Below are 21,602 nucleotides of genomic sequence, written 5' to 3'. Positions count from 1 at the left end.
CAATAATGATATCGATAAATAAATAATAAAAACAAAGATGTCGAGTACAGCTTGCTGTTAAAAATGCGAAACAAAACTATAGTTGCTAATTTCGTTGTTTTTATTAAAAATGTTAATGTACCATAGTGATTTATAGGCTATTTTTATGTCTTGAGCAAATAAAGTCACAATATATAATATTTACATGTATTTTAAAATCATCTTATATTATAGTTTATTTATTGCTACGATTAAGAAGTTGTAATTTTATACACTGTCACGTTGGTTTTCTGTTGTTTGTGCAACAGAAAAGCGTTTTCGTGGTGTGAAACATCTTTGATTTGAATAGAATCTGAAAGTCAATGGAGAAATCATGATATAAATATCTATTTATGCATCCATCCACATTCTTCTTACAATTACCTAAATCATTACACCCTCTTAAAACCCGTTTTATATAGACTTCAATCGGGAGATACATTAGTTTTCTTCGCAAAAAATCAAATATACTAAGAGTGGCAAATGTGAGTGCCTTTAGCTATAAAGAGACTTGTATTATAATCAAATTAAACAAGATTCTATCAAACTTACAGCAGCAAAAACTATGTAGTAGACAAGGGTAGTCGGAAACAAAAACAGAATGGCCGAGAAAAATATTGTTGCTAGATATAATTGCCGATTCATATAGTTGTGGGACTCTGTGCGGCCTGAAAGGTATATCAATTTGTTAAACTGAACCTAGTGCTTATATCAGCAAACATGCCTTTTAAAATGTTGTAACGGTTGCCTCGAACCACTTGCCATAGAACAGAAAGACCTCTTCTTTCCACATTGTAAAGGCTGTTAAAATAAGAATGGTTAAAAGAGGCCGGTATATGTTACACAAGCTTACACTTTGGTATAAATATAAAAGCAATGCGAATGTAACCCAATAATGGATATTAAATCCACTAGTAATGCTATCTGGAATGTGAAACCCAAGCACCCAATCACTCCGATGGCCAAGAAAACTTGTCGCACTAAAGGTTCGATGAAATCTGTAGTAAAATAACAATGTTAACCATCTCATCTTGATTTGAAGTAGACGGAACGCTTACCCAAAAATGTTGACCACAGCTCAATATGATATTTAAAGCAGTCGAGAAAGAAATTATTTAAATGTATATTTAGCTTGAGGCCAATGGGGCTGCCCTCTAATACTTTCAACAGGCTGTACAATTCGTCAATGACATACTAGAATAAATCAGCAAATAAATGTCAAATACAAACGAATTTGGAAGGCGGACTTACATGAGATATTTGTATTAGAAAATCACCTGGCTGTGTGGCAAGTGAAAATAGTATTAACATCAATATAATCCCCAGTATTCTATCAAGTGCTATATTAGCCGGTCGAGATCTGCGTGATAGAAAACTAGTAATAGTAATATGAAATGTAGTACCATCGATTTAGTTTAATTACCCTTTATCACATGCTGCCTGCCATTCCTTAAAATGCTTATAAATAGTTGTATGAACCATAATGCTGTTAACAAATACATTTTCAGCAATATATTCAAAAATCTTAATGGGAGAATCGGTAATGAATGTGAACCCATACTGGATACTCTTTTTGGCATTATTCTTTGGATAGTTTGGGGTCTCAACAGTGGGTTGATTCAGTCTAGAGAGCTCCAGAAAGTCGCAATCAATGCTATCATTATCATTGTATTCTAAGGATCGGCTTTTCACAGATTCCCCAGATACGAACAGATTTCGTACCATTTGCTTATCGTACAGGATTACTTTAATGTGCTTCAGATATTCGGGTGTAATGCCGAGGTAAACCAGGGTTATATTTGCCTGACTGCTATTGTATGTAAAGCACAGTCGCATATTGAACTTCAGATATTGGTTTTGATCTGCATTGAAATCCTCGTTGAGAATGGAGCCCAGGAAACGCATATTGCCCGATTCATGATGTATGGCCTTATCACTGAACTCCAAATCGGATGCTTCCAGAACGTAATACGATACAACATTATCCTCATTTATCTGCACTTGTCCATACAAATTGGTGGGCTTCTTAAGGTAATAATGGTTGCACGGTAGATATATCTTAATGCTCATAATATAATCTATTCAATGACAAAAACACCGGTATTTCTGCTCTCAATCAAAACAAAACAATTGCAGCATGCTTGAGAAGGTGGTGTACAATTGAGCGTGACGTCACAGTTTTCTATTTCATTACGAGAATTTCGGGATAAAAATAGTTACAGATTTTTCTATGTTATTGTTTAAACGTATTTTTCTGTGTAACAATTTACAAAAATAATTTATGTGTTAGTAATCCATTTTAATCCAAAGTTTTACACCTTACAATTTAAGGTCATGTCGATAAGTCGTTTCGCGATACTTCCGAAAATGCCACAGTTCGATAAGCTGCAAGCACTCTGCCATCGGTGGTCCATTCCATTGTTCTTCAGTTTTCACGTGTTCTGTTTTAAGTCGTTTCACTGGTATCTGTGTTAATATACGCAATAGAGGAATAAAATTTTCATCAGCATTTTATATAGTAAAAATTGTTTTCGTTAAAAGAGATTTACATTTGATTCAGCAACAACAATGGGCTATGATGGTGAGTTCAATTAACAGTGCAGTAAATGGTCGCACTGTATTTGGTGCCCAAGTGTGCATAAATAGATGTATGTGTATACATACATACAACTATAAATTTATGCAAAGGGAAAAATGTGCAACTGAATTTGTTTATCACGGCATTAGAGTCTCCTCCTTCTTACATTACTTTATATGTTAAAAAGGTCTGTTGGATTAGGTTTTTAATAATATTCGCGTTCATTCTAGACCGGTTGTTTTTTATTTTCTGCTTCGGCGGTTTGTTCATTCATACATATGTACATACATATGTACAAACGTCGATTTTTGTGTCTATTTTTAATGAAATACAGTGCATTTTGAGATTAGAATAAATTTCAACCATAAATATTTGCATACAAACAATAAAGTGAAGTTTTTATGACCATAAACGCATTTAAGCACAGAAAACATACACCAAAATATATTCATGTATAAGTCTTACATGTGTGTGTACGTGAATCAGTGTGTATGCAGCTGGTAACATTTGCGTGCACTTTAGGGGACACATTTGCGAAAATCGCGATTGGAGAATCAATTTGTTTAATGCTTGCATATCATTTTCGCAGACCGTGAACGTGATCGCGAAAGACGCCGCCATCGTTCCCGCTCCCGTGACCGCCATCGCGAACGCTCCAGGGATCGTCGCCACCACCGGAACTCGAGGCGCAAGCCCTCGCTTTATTGGGATGTGCCGCCGCCGGGATTCGAGCACATCACCCCAATGCAGTACAAAGCCATGCAGGCGTCCGGACAGATCCCGGCCAGCGTTGTGCCGGATACGCCACAGACGGCGGTGCCCGTTGTCGGATCGACGATTACCCGACAGGCGCGCCGCTTGTATGTCGGCAACATTCCGTTTGGCGTCACCGAGGAGGAAATGATGGAGTTCTTCAACCAACAGATGCATTTAGTTGGCCTCGCTCAGGCGGCCGGCAGTCCCGTCTTGGCCTGCCAGATCAACTTGGACAAAAACTTTGCTTTCCTCGAATTCCGTTCGATTGATGAAACCACCCAGGCAATGGCATTCGATGGCATCAATTTAAAGGGGCAGAGCTTAAAGATTAGGCGTCCGCATGATTACCAGCCCATGCCGGGTATTACAGACACCCCGGCAATAAAGCCCGCTGTTGGTAAGTAACCAAGATCCCTATTTTTCACTTTGTTGTTACAAGGTCTAATCAAATCCATCCCACAACAGTTTCCAGTGGTGTTATTTCGACAGTGGTCCCGGACTCGCCTCACAAAATCTTCATTGGAGGTCTACCGAACTATCTAAACGACGATCAGGTTGGTTCAACTTATTAAGGGTTTCTATTTGTATTCTTAAAAACATGTATTCTCTTTTAGGTTAAGGAACTGCTTTTGTCGTTTGGCAAGCTACGAGCTTTTAACCTTGTTAAGGATGCTGCTACTGGGTTAAGCAAAGGCTATGCTTTCTGTGAATATGTGGATCTTAGCATCACAGATCAGGTATGAAACTATTTTAAATTGCAAACAAATACAATATTAACTCTCTCTCTTTAATTCGCAATACAATTTTTAGTCAATTGCTGGCCTGAACGGAATGCAGCTGGGTGACAAGAAACTGATTGTTCAACGAGCCAGTGTGGGCGCCAAGAATGCCCAGAACGCAGCCAACACCACGCAGTCGGTAATGCTACAAGTGCCGGGCCTGTCAAATGTGGTGACCTCTGGACCACCGACCGAGGTTCTCTGCTTGCTCAACATGGTAACGCCCGATGAACTGCGGGACGAGGAGGAGTACGAGGATATCTTGGAGGATATCAAGGAGGAGTGCACGAAATACGGAGTTGTGCGGAGCGTGGAAATCCCGCGTCCCATCGAGGGCGTAGAAGTTCCGGGATGCGGCAAGGTCTTTGTCGAATTTAACTCGGTTCTCGACTGTCAGAAGGCGCAGCAAGCACTTACCGGACGCAAATTTAGCGACCGCGTTGTGGTCACATCATATTTCGATCCTGACAAGTACCATAGACGCGAATTCTAAATACAAGTAAATCATATTTCTCACATTCACCGATTGTCCAATAAATATCACAATAAAAGTAACAATTTCCGATTTGACTACGAAAATACCATGAAATAGAAAGGGATAGTCGATTATATCGATGTGAGCAGTCCGAGTACGAAACTAAACTCAAAATGCTTGTAATGGGGTGGAACTGTACGCGCGTTTTTCGGGAATATAAAATCATAAATTAATCCTCAAAAATAGAACATAAAAACAAGTTTGTATATAGACAGCTAACGCCGGTAAACATTTATTTGGCATTAAATAATTATGAATGTATACGTATTGTGTGTTTACTGAATATAAGGCAATTACAAAAGAGTTGCAAATATCTATTAGACGTACATACAAATCACTTAAAAACGGAACGTACAAATTAAATACATTTTGGGTACATAAACTAAGCATGATTTGCTAATGCTCAAAAAGCGATCTATTGTGCGAATGGAAACCGCAGAATGTTAATTAAATAATTAAATGCAAATGCATGACAAATGACTTCTGTAGATACGTATCGATCATTTCAGTGGGCATTCAAATGGAATGCAATCAGTTTCAGATTCAAAATCTATTGATACGCATAGAGAACTCATTTTCCACTTCTTAAATCGACTACTGCATTTTATGGATATTTAATATATAAATTACATTATGCATTCAATAATAAATACGCCTACTGAACTTAGTGTTTTAATATTTAGATTTCGCAGTTTAGTAGAGAGAAAAAGGTAAGTTGCATTTCACGATATGTTTTAAAACTTGGATTTTGTAAAAATATATATCTTTAAGTTACAACAGGTATAATTCGACGTTTAAAAATTTCTCTAGAGTGACACACATAGAACACGATTTAAAACTAATTATTGTTTAAAATTTTGATAATTTAGAATTTTTAGGCACTTCCAAATAAATGTAATTGAATCACAGGTACAATTACATTTTGTATTAATTTTGTTTTAATATTGTTTCCAAACTTTTAGTTTTTCTAATGGAGTTTAACATCAACTACAACAATCGTGATAAAACAACAAAGACACAAATTCGTGGGATATCGTAATTGTTAAACAACTGGAAGACTTGTGTAATCAAAGAGGTTTAAGTTTTGTTAGACCAGATCCTTTAGCAGAAATGGTTGCTTTTCATTAATTGTATAATTATTTTAAGCATCAGAAGGAAAGCAAAGGTGAATGATTAAAATGCTTTTTGAGTATTTGTGCTAAGAAATGGGTCGAAAATAGTTTTTTGGATAATATTTGGAAAGAGTGGTCACAAATGATAGCCAATTAACATGCTTAAGTGCTCTATTTTCTTCATTTGAATCAAGACTTTCAAGAGAAGAATGTATTATAATACTTATAAAAAGCTGATCAGTTGTTGTAAAAGGACTAAAGAAGTCCTGAAACCAAATATCTAATGTCCATTCAGTTGATTCCCTTTGAGCTGTTTTCGGATTGTTTCTTATTTTGGAATCAACTTAATGTAAAACTTTTGCTTATTATTAAATGAGGTGACGGATAGTTAAACCTTATCCGTAATATTTTCTTGTCCTGAATCAATGTCACGTATAAATAAAACTTCTACGTTAGAGTTCGCAGGGATTACAAAAACTTGATTTCAGTTCCAGGAGTTCCGAATTATGCTTTCAGTTACTATTTGAATACTCATTGTCATGAACTACCAGATCTTAAGTTTTAAGATTATTATGAGTGGGAGAATCAGGTCATAGTTTAGTGAAATGGTATGTACAGTGTTCGATAAATTGCTTTTGTGAAATAGCTGCGCTTTGCTTCAATTCTAGCAATTGATTTCATAAACACTCGACGACACCTATTCACATGTACATATAGATTTGGAATCATAGTTTGCACTCTAAGCATATTAATGATCCAACTTCACAATCCTCCTACGGGGAAGTGGCATTTGCAACCTTGATGTTAATCAGCAGGGACGATAGTTCCAGCTCTTCGCTGAACTTATTTCGTAGGATGACGCTGCGATAACCTTGGCGAATACAGGTCAGCGGATAGCACGCCTGGGCGATGAAGTGCGTCTCGGCGAACATATCCTCGTCCTGCACTTCGAAGCGAAGAATCGCGAATTGTGGGTTGCGCACGTTAAACTCGCACGATTCATTCCACACCGGATTGAAACCATTTTCGTTGACTTTGGTGCGGTACTTAACGCCTGTATCATAGCTAGCGCCAACTATTTCGACCACGATCTGCGGATTGTTCGATTTGCCGCCCCGAAATAGATGACGTGCGGCTATCAGCCGTATGCTAACTTTCACTTCGCTTAGGCCATCGCACAGCGGATTGTTCGGATTGAAGCTATCTGACTTCATGAACGACGGCTTTAGGATATAGCCACATTGCCCATTGTTTCGGAACTTGGCCTGATTAAGCTGCATGGCCTTATCGCCTGTCTGATAGTTCAGTGCGATCATCTGTGATCCTATATTCCAGAATGGCATGGGGTTAAAGTTTGACGAGTCCAAGCGCTGACCCTTCGGGTACACTCTGCTAATCTGATTGCGATGGTAGGAGAGAAACAGTTGTGTGTTCTGCTGGAAGAACTGCTTCTCCGCCTTTGTTTCTGGGAAACTTGACATTTCCTGAAATATCCACGAGTGTTCGCGGAACGGCACACTGCGGAAGTAGATGATCAGGTCGGACATCTCCTTGGCCACACGGGCAGTGCGCTCCTTTTTCCGTCTCTCCGATGCCAGTTGACTGGCGATGAGGGCTGCCTCCTGGATTGCCTTTATCCACTCGTACGCCGTCTCCTGGTTGTCGAAGCCAATCACAAACGGATTCTGCATCGTTGGCGTTTGTATCTGCAGCTTGAAGATAATGCCCGGATCGTTGGACTCGAAGAGCGAGGCAACAGCTCCGAAAATCTCAATGGAGTCGGTGCGTCCATCTGTACCCTCTTCGTTCAACGAGTTGTAGTCCTCCGTGGTCGAATCGATAACCTAGATTTTGAAATATTCAATTATAATATTATTTAAAATAAAGATTCGCATCATACCTTAACGTAGTTTGCCGGCAGGTGCTTCTTTATCATGCCACCGTAATCCCCAATCCACCACATCGAGTTGTCCCTCTGCACATTCGTTATGATGGCGTGCTTGGGAAACGAGAGCTCATCTGGCTTGTTCGCCTTGTAGCTGTAGAGCGCCTTGCAGGTGACGTGCTCTTCTAAGTTGGAGCCCATGTAGTTGGAGGCACCGTTGTCGTCGTGGCTGCCACTGTGATCGCCCTGGGCGGCCTCCGCTAGCGCCTGACGCAGCAGCTCCTGAGAGACCGGATGGCTGAGCTTAACATTGCGATAGAGTGGGTTTCGGGTATAGTAGTTGATCAGCGAGACCAGAGACTCGAAATTCATCGTATCGATGCCGTACAAACGTCCCTCCTGCATAATTCGGCAGTGCTTGATCTTCCGATTGATTGTAAACGAAATGACGAAAGCGTTAATGCTCTGCACCGATGGCCGCACCAGAAACGAACCGATTTCCAGCCTAAACAGTCCCTGTTCGGCCTGCTCCTTTGTGGTGTTTGGATGGAACCACTCCTGATCCTCGTGCTTTTTCGGCTGCGGAACAGGCTCCTTTAGTATAATCGAAAACTCTGAGCTACGCAGCATATTCTTGCGGTAGTAAACGATCAGTGAGTACAGTGAATCGAACACAAAATTCTCCACTAGATAGTATTTGATTGATCCATTTTCATGCTTTAACTTAATGCGGCAGTGATTCGGGCGATTTCGTCGCCAAAACGAGAGACTATAGTCACCCACAAACGTGGCCGATTCTCGAACTAAAAAAGTTCCATCGCCAAAATGTTTATACTTCTTCAGCAAATCATCCGCCTCCTTCCTGCCACCTAAAAAGTAAATAATTAGAGAAAGTAAATCATTAAATATTCAATCAATAAACGCACCTTCCAGTTTGCCATGGAACCAATTCTCGCCGAAGTGCAGCTCATCGTTGGCCGAGGTATCCTTCTGCTTTTGCTGCATGTTGCTGTTTAGGGAACACGACGAAGAAAGCCCAAAGTCGTCATCCTCAGAGTTTCCATTGCGCGACTCGTTGATTTCAGAGGAGTAGATCAGCTCCTGATGGGTCAGAACGAACTGGTACAGATTCCAGGACTTATCGACCGGATCCTTGAAGTACAGCAATCCCTCCTTGAACACCTTGCGCACATTCTCGCCATCGTTCTCCCCACCGCCCGCTCCTCCCAGCGAAGATCTATGGCCCAGTGAACCCGTGCCAGAAATCCCATTGGTGATGTCGTCAAACTGCGGCAACTTCTTGTGCTTCAGGATTATCTTGCGACGCAACTGGTACGGCGATGGCAAGTGCTGCTCGTTCCGGTCACAAGGTTGCGTAAGAAGCATATCGCCGAAAACCTGTAATGTGGTATAGGAGGTAAAGGTCAATAGGCTTTAATAACTTAAAGTATTGCTCCGATATATTTAAAGTTAGATTCAAAGGAAATACATATACATATTAGCAACTGTCCCAATCTACTAAACCTATTTCAATCATCTATTGAATTTGGCAATGAAAAGCATTCACAAAGAAAGCTATAAAAGAACTCGTTATTACAGCGAATTAATCAAAATGCAATCATGCAGAGCTCCTGTTTGTATGGCATATATAAATTGTTGTTATTAATAGATTCGATTAGGTCAACTAACCTCGATCAAGGCCTGCGCCATATTCCGCTGCTGCTCCAGGGAGCAGTTCTGCTCTATGGACAGTATCACCGGATACTCGGAGCTGGTGAAGGCGTGGTCCTTGATCGTCTTGATGACGTCCATGAACTTGATCTTGGAGGTGATGGTGTGGCCGTGAAATATGTAGGGCAGGTTGTCGGGCCCATTCCAGCAGTCTAGCTCGATGCAGCGGCATCCCATGCGAAGGGCGCGGGCGTAGGCCTCGCAGGAGGATTCGCTAGAGAACTGATCCCCCGTCAGGTAGGTATTGTGCGACGATGCGATCCAGTAGGAGGACAACGGCAAGTTCATGTCCATGAACACTTGGTCGTATTTGCTGTTCCACAGGTCGTTCTGCTTCGAGAAGAGAAAGTCAACAAACTCGGAAATGGTGAGATACGGTTCCTGGACGTCCCGTTCCACATCCTGAACAAAGTCCCGAATGAAGGAGGCAATGGCTGCGTTACTGATCTCACTGGCGCTCACATCGCGTTGTTCCGTCTCCAGGAACTGCTTTAGCTCAGACGGTCGCACCACCTGTTGGTCCTCCGAATAGGGAAAGTTGGCCACTCCCGATCCCGACAAGACGCTGGCAAATCCGTTAGGCAGCAGCAACTTCTGATAGAACCGCGAGAAGTCGTCAAACTTGAGATCGTGCTTGCGCCTCACATCCTCGGTAAAGTGCTCCATGAACTTGCCGGTGGTCATCTTACAGCTAACTCCGGCCAAAAAGAGCTTAAAGTCCTTGATAGTCACCTGGGCTGGCGACTGTTCCGTGGCCTTGGCAGAATGCGAGTTCACATTCTCGATTTGGTAGTACTCGCGACGCAGCCAGCGGTCAATTTGCAAGGGATAGGGTGCTCCCAGAGTGTCCTTAACCATGTAACGCAATCCCCGCACCCAGTTATCGGCTTCGATCTCCGACAGAGCCACCACAGAGAAGCTCTTCAGCTTGAAGTGATTGCCGTGCAGAATGACAAAGCATTTGCTGGACTCGAAGCGCTGGCAGTCGTCGGCAAACAGGCGGAACTCCTTGGAGTGCTTGCCCACCCGTATCTCGCGAATCTCACGCAGCTGTATGGCACCCTCGTAGTCGGTGCGTGGCGTTTGGGTGGCCACCGTGGCCCACAGCAGCTGTCGGGTCTCTCGGATGAGCATCAGGTGTCGACGATCTGGACGACGCTGTTTCCCATACAACTTGGTCACAATGGTGCCGCGCTCCAGCATCCCAATGGTTTGCTCCATCTCGCCCAGCAGCGGGGCACTCATCGCACTAAAGCAGCTCATCCTGTCCGATCCAAACGTGCAAACGTCCAAACGTCTTGATTCCTATTCGAATCCAGTTCCTTTCGAATTCCGCTGGCTGCCACAGGTTGTTCCACGCCTCGCCAACCGATCGCCAGACTAAATGCAATGCATGCAAACTATGGGTTCCAGCGCGTGGAACTATTCGCAGGTTAACTGCTCCCTCTCTTTGATTGTGATTTGATGCACAAATCACGGCCACTGGACTCAAAAACCCGAGTTTAACAATGCAATAACTAAAATGTACCCAAAAAATACCACAGAGGCAGATAAGATAAGCCAGCTGTTGAGGAAACCGCCAGTGTTGCCAGACTGCAGTGTAGTAAAAAATCTACCAAATCCACGCAAATGGGCTTTACACACTGCGGTGTATTTGGAAGTGTCAAAATACAACGATTTTTTCATTTGAAAAAATGTTTCTAAAAGTTGGTTTGCTTATCTAAAGAGGGAAATTATTCATACTAACCAGATGGAAGAAGCTAAAAGCATTTATAACTTACCTTTCGTGGATAAAGTTCTCGAAACCAAAACAAACGTAAGTTTTCTTGTTATTGTATTTAAAATATGTTTACAAATTAATAAGCTTAGGCAATTGATTGCTTTACGTAGCTCCATATCGGATATATTCATTCTAGCTTTTTCATCTTCCCTAGATATAAGTGCGCAATATTTCAGTTTAAATTTCAGTAGTGAATTAGGTCTGTTCTTTTGAAAACCGCACATTTGAATAAGGAAGCTCTGCGTGGCCCTGGGAAAAACATTTGGATATTATTTGGACGAAATCATCTGAACCATCGATAATAATATGTACATGCATATATCTGCCCCTGCAAAACCATTTTGGCACACAGCAGTACCACTCGTAGTACTCGCACATACGCAAAACAACTCATAAGAAATTTTCTCTGATTTGCCTTTACAAGCGTACATCTAGCTAAATTAAATTTATTTCAAACTATTTTTACAGTATTGTGTAAATTCTTAGGAAAAAAAAACAAATACTTAGTGGCTACTATAGTATTGCTAATGTAATTCACACATTTTAAGTTTAGGAACTCGGTCGTGGTTCCAACCGAGTGTTGTGTCTATCAAATATAAAAGCTAAAGCTGTTCATTATTGGGATTTTTAACATAAAAGTTCTTCTTCATCTATTACGTATACCAAGCATTAATTAAAAATAAAGATAAAGACAAATGGTTCTGAAGAAAACATCATCATTCCATCTTAAGAACAAAAAAAAAAGGGAATCTCATTTCTAAAAGTTTATTTTATAATAGTTTAGTTCTTATAACAAAGCGCACAGGGAACTGGAATTTTCATAGTAATTTATTATGTAGGGGATGGATTACCGTCAAATTGTAGAAAATTAGGAATTAAAGGTTTAACCTAGACACACTTCTATGAATATAATCTCGGTGGCGAGTTATTCTCTATCAAAATCATGCTAAAAAATATATATGTTTATTTATATGTATATATATATAATTACATGCATATACACGCATATCTCGCACTCATAACGTGGCGAGAGCGAAGTTAGGCGTACAGCTAGAGGCGTCCTGGTTAACTGACCATCGACGCATCCATGGTAATAATTTCAGCTCCTCTCTTATCACGTTATAATCTAACCACTACTTGGCTTATACAGGCGATCTAAAGGAAAACATCCTTCCAGCCGTTGTGGCCAACGGGTGGTGATCTCTTTTCATGCATACCCATCTATCAAAGGCCGGAGGAACGTCTCCCTTTACATCTGCATAAACACTTTCTCATTATCATTTTCATTCTGTTTCTTTTTCTGTTTCTGTTTTTGTTTCTGATTTGTTTCTGTGCCTGGAACATTTGGGCGTTTTTAAGGCCGACGCAAAAACTAGTTTTTACATTACTTTGCAGTCCCGCTGAAATCTACTCTAATATTAGGCTTGTATGTTGTAATTTGCTCTCGATTCTCGTTAATTTCTACGTAGTCTCATCTAAATAATACTTCAAATAGTATGTACATGGCCAAGTCAACAACAATTGTTGCAATGTCCGATATCGTTTTGGTTGCTCCTCCTCTCGAATCGCCGAACAACCGAAGACCAACTTTCCGTATCTTATGATCGTGACTATTATAGTTGATGTGTATCTATTTACAAATGAGGACAAACCCAATTATCTCCAAGGATCTTTTGATTCACGAATCGCAAACTAAACTGGTAAACTGGTAAATGAACTAAGTAAACATGTGTTGAATGAAATGGAATTTGGAGGATATATATGTTGTGAGAGCGGCAAAAATAAATAGATCGAGATATCACCCGCCACTGAGTTAAGTATTTCACATTATCACGTTTCATTGAGTTTGTTTCGTGTGGGGAACATATAAACTCGAACGCATTAATTATAGTTTCATTATGGTGAATCTAACTTTAATAAATGGGAAATATGTACCAATATTTATAAATGTAGTGGTAACCTTCATAGTTGCTGAGAACGAATGACATCATGATGAATTTCTTCAATTTATAAAATAATTCTTCTTATTACTTTAGGAGAAACTTAGCACTGAAGCACAAATAAGGTTTGCAGACAGATGAGTGTCATTTTAATCTAACCATACTTAATCGTATTCATCTTAATCATCTTAACATAGAACTTATAAAAGGTTTCTTTGTGATTTATCTTCATAATTCATGGAAATTTGATTACTTATGTTAAAAAAAAAAATTATATATTATTTATATATATGCATTTACATATATATAATAGGTGCTTTCTTTAGAGATTCCACTTCCCGATAACCATCAAATTGTCACAGAAAAATGAAACAAAACAATTTGTGCTTTGGTTTGCCAATCACAGAAATCTTCTGCAGACATTTTGCCCACGCCTGGCATGGAAATCGCTTGAAAAATCCCTAAATTTCACAGAATCTCACGAGATTTCGTATTGTTTCGAAATACACTAGGAACAATGGTCTCCCCTTCGGTCAACTATGAAAACCTTCTCTGAAAGTTCGAGAGATTTCTGTGATAGTTGGATTTTTAGTTTGACATTGGTTCTATATTTCTAATATTTCTGAAAAGGACTTACACCGCTCATTCGGGGGTGCTACAAATGGAAAAAAAAAGGGAAAGAGATTCACAAGAGCTCTATGCACATCCTTGCTGCTTAAAAAATAAACAAAACAAAAAAAAAAGAACCTTTCCACCATGAATGTTAGCCTGTCTTTAATCAAAACACGATTGATAATAGCTTTGCCAGATGATCCTGAACAAATTGTGACAGTGTTCTGTTACCGGAAAGCGAAACCTCTAAAAGGGCACACCCTTATATATATAAATATATATTCAACACACATTGGCCAACCTGATAATAGATCGACCAACGTTATCATGTTTGTTCCTCCATCGCGACAACGATCGTGTGTATAAATAGTGAAGAGTATTTACTGCTAAACCTATTGGTTCTCGTCATCATCTCCATCGCCGTCGTCATCGTCATGCTGCTCTTCCAGCTGCTGGTGTTGCTGCTGGGCAGCGGCGGCAAGTAACGCAGCTTTCTGTGCCTGCGCCTGCATCGACGCCTGCATCGACGGTGCGGACATGGCGATTTTCCCGCTCGTCTTGTACTCGGTCATCTCCTGTTAAAGGCAAAAATTCACATGTTAATCGGATATCCAAGTGGTTATGCATATCAAAAAACCTACGCGTTCATATCGAGCCTTGTCCCGCTCGGCCATCGACTCGTACTTCTGCTTGACCTCTGGATCCACATCGGACCACTTTCGTCCCAGCTCTTTGGCAATGTCGCCCACTCCGAACTCGGGATTAAGTGCCTTCACCTTATTTCTCTCGTCATTGCAGAACCAGAAGAACGCAGACCTAGGCGGAAAAAAAGGGGATGGAATAAGGCAGAGTAAATCATTATTGATCTGATTCGCTTCATTATCTTGCAGTCACAATTGTGTATACAATATAGCATAATATGATAATTGACTTTGCTACGAACTCACAATGAACGTTTTGGAGCATTGGGGTCCTTGATTTGTTTCCTCTTCTTGCCACGTCCCACGACCGCTCCCTTGGGCGGCACATAGTTCTGCATTTCCGCCTCGTATCGCTGCTTGTCCTTCTCGGCCATTTCGTGGAAGCGCTTCTTCTCCTTGTCCACCATTGTCTAGACGGATGGGATAGATGGCAAACCACTTTAAAACAAGGAGTCCTTAGGGCAATTAATATTCTCATTACTTACCTTCCACCTTTCGGCGCACTTCCGTGAGAATTCGGCGAATATCACCGTCTCATCGGGATGCTTCTTTTTGTGCTCCTCTCTGCAAGTTTGTACAAAGTATGCGTAGGCGGTCATTCGGCCTCTGGGCTTGGCATCGGCCTTGCCGCCTCTGATCATGGGGCTCTGTGGATTGGAGGAACGGAAATGGGAACAAGGTTAGCTGGCTGAAGGGAATGAAAATGGCATATTCTCGTATTCAAACTTACCGCCGAATTGATGACATTCTGTTGCTGCTGCTGCTGTTGCATCTGTTGTTGCTGCTGGTGCTGTTGCTGCTGCTGTTGTTGTTGCTGCTGCTGTTGCTGCTGCTGGTGCTGCAGTTGCGCCGCTGTATTGGCATCGACCTGGCCCTGATTTGCGGCCGAATACCACCACTGGGAGCCGGGTACGGCTGCTGCAGCGGCTGCCTGTGCCATATTTAGACGATAGTCATAGCCCGTGGTGCCGGCTGCGTTCGATGTGGCCACCACCTGGGCCATCGTCGTGGCCGGATTCGGAAAACTGCTGGCCATTTTGTATGTGAACAGCTGTTGGGTGCCCACGCCGGCTGTGGTATTGGAGCTGTTCTGGTGCGCCTGCTGTTGATTCTGCTGCACCACCACCTGGTGTTGTTGCAACTGTTGCTGTTGTACTTGTTGTTGTTGCTGAGCAGCCAATTGCTGCTGATAGTGTTGAATTGTTTGCTGATCAATAGTTGGTTGATGATGTTTATTAGCATTATTAGTGCGATGCCAGTCGATTGGGCTACAACAATACACTACAATCATTTGGCTTGATTCTCGATGTCTGGCATCGCACTAACCACTAAGATAGTCCTTAATACTAGCGATAGTGAAAACTGTGCGTTTTTTTATTGTGAGTTCTGCGGTTTAATGAGCGCCAAGAATCGAAGGTGCAGAAAATTGGATATTTCTTAACAATCGTATCTCTACATTTAGAATATTTTGCTGATTTGTGAAAATATTTAACAGTTCTTTAACTTTATCAAAGTTTAGCTAGTTTTTTTTTTACTAATTTTTAATAATTATTAAGTCTGAAGAGTCTTAGTCTTACTTAAAGCCAAAAATCTAAATAGCAATCATCAAAAGATATAAAAAGTATCTGTCGGAATTGGGGCGTTATCCTTTTCATTTACTTTCCATGTAAATAAACGTGTAGATACTCGTTATCTACAGATACCGATAAATTGATGTCAATACCAGAATATAATACCAAATCCTGACCAAAAGATAGTCTCTTATTTTCCATTGAAAGCGTAATTTCAATGTCAATAATCTAGCTTGTTTTGTTTACAAATTAATAGTAATTATCGCACCAGCTGTTGAGCCCATAGATAGAAAGCTTTTACATGAATCGGGCAAGGCAATGGAACTATTGTTGGGGGAAGAAGAAGCAGAGCGAGTAGCACCGGTTCCGTTTTGTGAATCGGATTTGATTGTCTTTATTTCGATTCCGATTCCAGGGCTTAAAGTGCAAAACCAGGGCGTCAGAGTTACAAAACATGAATGAACTCATTATTCTTTTTGCCGAAAAAAGCCCCTTTCTGCTTGCCAATTGTGCAAAAAAGCATAATACACTTTCCTACCACTGCCAAAAAATAATAATAATTGTATTTTAGAGAGCCATTTTACGTAGATACATATGTGAGTACAGAGATATACATGTGCGCATAAATATTTGCATAGACAAGTATTTGCACATACATACATACATTTGTATTTTATGCACACATGGGTAAAAATATAGCCAATTTCGGATTACGCAAGCTGCGATTTGGGCCGTTTCACGTACAGGTTTTCATATGTGTATGTATTTTTATTTTATGTACATCATATTCTCCTTATTTTTTGCATATTATATGTACCTATGCATGCAAACAAACGTGCGTACATCGCATTAAGGCAGCATATTTTAAAAGAAACGAAATGCAATGCGGTTTACCGTTTACATGCACGCATTCACGATTCTTGGTATAAATATATTTGTGTATTTATACAAACTAATAAGAAAAATGGCGGACTTGGATGCGCACGCAAAATACAATTTTGATTGTACAGCGTCGTTTTTTTTGTTTGTATGCATACTTGCACATACAAAGGCGTACTCTTGTAGCATTTAGTTACATGCCTATTTATTTAATAACTAAAAACAAAAGCGAGACGCAATGGATGTACATACGCTTGCATGTACATACGTACGTATGTAAGTATGTATGCAGCATATATATTCACAAAAAGTTTCCACTGTGGCTGAGTAAAGGCAAAAAGGTTCGGAAATATCCAAATAAATAATTAATAAATAAGCGTCTGGCTTTTTATTAATTATACATTGTCGTTTGGCGGGAAAATGATTAAAACGCGGCAACCTATACAAAAAACGCGGCCATGATTGTATGTGTGTTGTGCCATGAGTGTAAATAAATGTGTGCATGTGTGTTTTAAATAAAACGCCGTATACCTGCACACAAGCTTACCTGTATTTGATGAAAGTGTTCCATAACTGTGAGTTTTCGGATCTAGTCCGAATGTTTTAATCGTGGATTGGCTTTATACTGGGATTTCCGTAATATATCCTTCACTTTTAGTCCTAAATGGTTAAAGCATATATATTTACTTTTAGCACAAATACGTATGTATGTAATAAGCACACCAACGCAAATTGGAGTCGAGTCTTAAGCCAGATTTTTTTTCTGTTTCCTTTTTTTAATACTGTTCTACGCAGTTTGTTGTACGTCGTATTGTATTGATTATTGCACGTATGTATGTACGGATACGAATGCGAATGTATGTGCGATGCACGTTAGCAGGAAAAAAGGAACACAGCACAAGCCAAAACTTTGAAAATTTAAAAAATTCACAGTGCACGTTGTTTTTTGTACTTCTTTTTTATTTGCGTCTAGGCCTTTTTGCCTTTTTTGTTGTTTGATTTTATTTGTTTTTTAGTTGGCAAAACGCGGAACGCGGGCGGCTTTGCGGATTTGTTTTGTCGTTTGTTTTTAGCTTGTAAAAAATAAACAAACAGCGCTGCATACGCTGACTTTATTGTATCGTATCGTATCGCTTGTGTTTTGTTGGTGTGGTATGGTATATATGCTATACAGTACACAGTACACAGCACACAGTATGGTATCGTATCAATGCGAATGCGGAAAATACAATATATGATGTTCGTTCGCGCGCCGCTCGTACCAACAACGAATGAATTGAATTGCCGTCTCTGCCTTACCTTCTTACTGTGCTTCCAAATTCAAACGGGCGGATAAATGTGTATGCGTTGCGTTGCGTTGGACTGTGTGCGCAATTCTGTGCTTGTGTGCGGGAGAGTGAGAGCACGAAGAGAGCCAATACATACATACATACATATGTACATACACGTGGTGGAGGGAAAAGGCCTTATAAAACATTTTGGCCTGTTACTTTCGTACATACATACGAACACGGGTATGTACATAAACGCTTGCGTGCCAAACATACAAACTATGGAGCGTGTGGAGTGTGGGAAAAATACAGAACTGTATGTATGCATATGTACATTATACAGTTCTTAGGGCCAAAATTTATTTTAAACATACATATCTTATTTTTAACTGCCAGCTACATTCGTTAATGCGACGTATGCATGTACGCCTGGCTGTACGAATTCTACAAAACCGATATGCATCAATGCAAACACATTGATACATAACCAAGCATATACAACTGTGTTCATGCTAATAGCAGTGCAGATGACCGCTACTTTCTAAATTGATTGTTTCATATAAATATTCCATCATAAAAATGCTTCTTTTTTTTTAATGATTAGTTCATATGATCGACTGAAAATTAGATGTTCTCTTAAAAAGAATTAAGTACAGTAGAAACTGAAAGATTAAAATATAATATGTAGTATAACTGCATTGCGCCTTTTGCGACACAGAAGACAAAGCAAAGGATTAATTAACAAAAGGGAATACGAAAAAACCGTTTGATGCTCTCGCACTACTATTCCCACGAACGCAGCTGTATGTACATACGTGTGGAACACACAAACATATGTACATCGCAGCGACCCGCTACATACACATTTTCATTTTGTGTGACTGTACTTCGCTCTCTCTTTTGCTCTCGTGAGTTTAGTTTTACAGAGAGAGCCAATAATGCATATGTATGTGTATGTACAAATGTAATGTATGAGGTCACAAAAACCCAAAAAACAAAATTCTCAATTATATTGGCCATTTAAATATTTTCTTTTTTTTTAATTTGATTTTTATTATACGTATACGCAAACTTCAGAAATGTATTTAGTTTTTGTAAAAGATTTGCTTAAAACGATTAAAACGATTAAAAAAACGGGTGTTTTTTTTAGAGGTATAGAACTTTAAATTGCAATAAAACAACGATGGATTATTCGATTGACATGAATTTTATTGACATGAAAGATAATCTTGTGGCATTACATTTTAAATATGATTTCTGGCGTATGACCGCCACGGCTGGCTCGGATGTAGTCCAATCTGGACGTCCAATTTGCAATGACTTTTTCCAACATATTTGGCCGTATATCGGCAATAACACGGCGAATGTTGTCTTCCAAATGGTTTAGCGTTTGTGGCTTATCCGCATAGACCAATGACTTTACATAGCCCCACAAAAAGTAGTCTAGCGGTGTTAAATCACAAGATCTTGGAGGCCAATTCACAGGTCCAAAACGTGAAATTAGGCGGTCACCAAACGTGTCTTTCAATAAATCGATTGTGTCACGAGCTGTGTGACACGTTGCGCCGTCTTGTTGGAACCACAGCTCCTGGACATTATGGTCGTTCAATTCAGGAATGAAAAAGTTAGTAATCATGGCTCTATACCGATCACCATTGACTGTAACGTTCTGGCCATCATCGTTTTTGAAGAAGTACGGACCAATGATTCCACCAGCCCATACAGCGCACCAAACAGTCAGTTTTTCTGGATGTAACGGTGTTTCGACATACACTTGAGGATTAGCTTCACTGCAAATGCGGCAGTTTTGTTTGTTGACGTAGCCATTCAACCAGAAGTGCGCTTCATCGCTAAACAAAATTCGCTTATGAAAATCGGGAACAACAGCAATCTCGTTTTGGGCCCATTCGACGAATCTACGCCTTGCTTGATGATCGTTTGGTTTCAATTCTTGCACGAGTTGGATTTTGTAAGCACGCAAACCAAGATCCTTCCGCAAAATCTTCCATAAAGTGGATGGACACAGATCCAATTCCTGTGCTCGATGGCGGATGGACTCATTCGGGTCTTCCTCAATGCTACGCTCTACAGCAGCAATAGCTTCTTCTGTACGCACCGTACGGCGTCTCTGGGGATGCGAGTTATCAATAAGAGTAAACGCGGTGCGAAAACGGTCCATGGTTAATCGAATTAACTGCTCTGATGGACGATTTTGTCGACGATAAAATGGACGTAGTGCGCGATACGTATTCCGCACAGAACCATTATTTTCGAAATAAAATTGCACTATTTGCAAGCGTTGTTCAGGCGTGAGTCTATTCATGACGAATTGCCAAACCAAACTGAGAATAAATCACTTGACAGCTATTAAATCGGTCGCCATCTTGAACAGTAATGCCAACTTAAAGTTCTATACCTCTAAAAAAAACACCCGTTATATTTTTTTGATTTATATTTTTATAGACTCCCAAGAAAGGCTCCTTTAATATACCATCCATTTTCTTGCTTCTTTAAATCAAAAAATTTTTTTTAAATATGGCTACATAATGACAAATATAATCCTTTTTAAGGTATCTCATTTTAATAATGCGAAGTAGGAAAGATCTCTGGTAATTTAAAAATAACGTTTTTGTATTGCTGGTTTCATTTTCATATAATCGCCGTGCGAAAACTATCGGCTAAATAGTGTGAACGCACGCACATCATATGCGTCGGTGTCATCTCCAAATGAATAATAGAATTTGACTTGTTTGATGCCGTTTTCCTAATATTTCCCGGAACTAAACGCGATATGTCAAACAAAATTCAAGTCTCGCTTCCGGAGGAGGAACTGGATTGGATACAATTACGCCAGGATCTGGGACCCGTTGCCGAGGTGGAAACGACTAAGGAGAAGCTGCAGCGCAAGATCAAGGAGAATCCGCTGGTTCCGTTGGGTGAGTGTGTTTGCCGGGTTATGTAAACAAACAATGTACACATCCATTTATTGCTGCAATTGTTTATTATTTTTGCATTCAGGATGTTTGGCTACGACGGCGGCGCTTACAGCTGGCTTATACAACTTTCGCACTGGCAATCGGAAGATGTCGCAGCTGATGATGCGAACTCGTATTGCTGCTCAGGGATTTACCGTTATGGCCCTAGTTGTCGGCGTTGTCATGACATACACTGATAAAAAATAACTATAACAATATTATTATGATTCTAAATATATAGGCTGAATTTTTTCATTCAGTTGTATTCTGTTTTTTTTTTTTTGAGTCCCATGTTACAAAAAGCTACCACCTACGACAGCAAACTTATATAAATGTTTAAATATACGTTAACTTGTATATAGATAGTATCTAAAAGATACCTATAGATGATAATTTTATAATGTCTCAATTTGTTGTACTGAAATGTGGGAAACCAAAAATCTTAAGGGGCTACTATTTATGTGATAGTTTTAGCTGTG

General features: G+C 40.0%; 5 protein-coding genes across 8 annotated transcripts; 2 read left to right on the top strand and 3 right to left on the bottom strand.

Moving 5' to 3' along the window:
- Positions 1-126: 126 nt before the first annotated feature.
- Positions 127-2,245, bottom strand: LOC6524961. 2 transcript variants are annotated; one of them, XM_002100765.4, is made up of 8 exons: positions 1,442-2,241; positions 1,270-1,378; positions 1,077-1,212; positions 872-1,016; positions 743-819; positions 571-686; positions 403-517; positions 127-331 (listed from the first exon to the last, which is right to left on the bottom strand). In XM_002100765.4, the coding sequence occupies exons 1-8, from the start codon at positions 2,086-2,088 to the stop codon at positions 231-233; spliced, it is 1,446 nt and encodes a 481-aa protein (XP_002100801.2). In that variant the 5' UTR covers positions 2,089-2,241; the 3' UTR covers positions 127-230. The 2 variants fall into 2 exon arrangements, with proteins under 2 accessions (XP_002100801.2, XP_039228261.1); XM_039372327.2 differs by lacking the exon at positions 403-517 and having other exon boundaries at positions 1,442-2,245.
- A 198-nt stretch (positions 2,246-2,443) lies between these two features.
- Positions 2,444-4,710, top strand: LOC6524960 (splicing factor U2AF 50 kDa subunit). Its single transcript, XM_002100764.3, has 5 exons — positions 2,444-2,599; positions 3,186-3,749; positions 3,818-3,906; positions 3,967-4,089; positions 4,163-4,710. The coding sequence occupies exons 1-5, from the start codon at positions 2,587-2,589 to the stop codon at positions 4,622-4,624; spliced, it is 1,251 nt and encodes a 416-aa protein (XP_002100800.1). The 5' UTR covers positions 2,444-2,586; the 3' UTR covers positions 4,625-4,710.
- A 156-nt stretch (positions 4,711-4,866) lies between these two features.
- Positions 4,867-10,950, bottom strand: LOC6524959 (1-phosphatidylinositol 4,5-bisphosphate phosphodiesterase gamma-1). The gene is made up of 4 exons (XM_002100763.3): positions 9,353-10,950; positions 8,590-9,061; positions 7,679-8,532; positions 4,867-7,622 (listed from the first exon to the last, which is right to left on the bottom strand). Exons 1-4 carry the CDS (start codon positions 10,655-10,657, stop codon positions 6,552-6,554), a joined length of 3,702 nt encoding a protein of 1,233 aa, XP_002100799.1. The 5' UTR covers positions 10,658-10,950; the 3' UTR covers positions 4,867-6,551.
- A 634-nt stretch (positions 10,951-11,584) lies between these two features.
- On the bottom strand, positions 11,585-18,194 carry LOC6524958 (high mobility group protein DSP1). Of its 3 annotated transcripts, XM_039372333.1 has the most exons (7): positions 18,177-18,194; positions 17,425-17,537; positions 15,158-15,613; positions 14,913-15,074; positions 14,674-14,837; positions 14,368-14,542; positions 11,585-14,301 (listed from the first exon to the last, which is right to left on the bottom strand). In XM_039372333.1, the coding sequence occupies exons 2-7, from the start codon at positions 17,446-17,448 to the stop codon at positions 14,119-14,121; spliced, it is 1,164 nt and encodes a 387-aa protein (XP_039228267.1). In that variant the 5' UTR covers positions 17,449-17,537; positions 18,177-18,194; the 3' UTR covers positions 11,585-14,118. The 3 variants fall into 3 exon arrangements, with proteins under 3 accessions (XP_039228267.1, XP_002100798.1, XP_015045991.1); XM_002100762.4 differs by lacking the exon at positions 18,177-18,194 and having other exon boundaries at positions 15,158-15,634; positions 17,425-18,155; XM_015190505.3 differs by lacking the exon at positions 18,177-18,194 and having other exon boundaries at positions 15,158-15,610; positions 17,425-18,155.
- A 2,653-nt stretch (positions 18,195-20,847) lies between these two features.
- LOC6524957 (HIG1 domain family member 2A, mitochondrial) lies at positions 20,848-21,516 on the top strand. Its single transcript, XM_002100761.3, has 2 exons — positions 20,848-21,084; positions 21,167-21,516. Exons 1-2 carry the CDS (start codon positions 20,940-20,942, stop codon positions 21,328-21,330), a joined length of 309 nt encoding a protein of 102 aa, XP_002100797.1. The 5' UTR covers positions 20,848-20,939; the 3' UTR covers positions 21,331-21,516.
- Positions 21,517-21,602: the final 86 nt, after the last annotated feature.

Source organism: Drosophila yakuba, chromosome X (genome assembly GCF_016746365.2).
Source record: "Drosophila yakuba strain Tai18E2 chromosome X, Prin_Dyak_Tai18E2_2.1, whole genome shotgun sequence".
NCBI classification, from domain to species: domain Eukaryota; kingdom Metazoa; phylum Arthropoda; class Insecta; order Diptera; family Drosophilidae; genus Drosophila; species Drosophila yakuba.
Note: the sequence above shows the minus strand (reverse complement) of the source record. Positions and strands in the feature narration are given on the sequence as shown.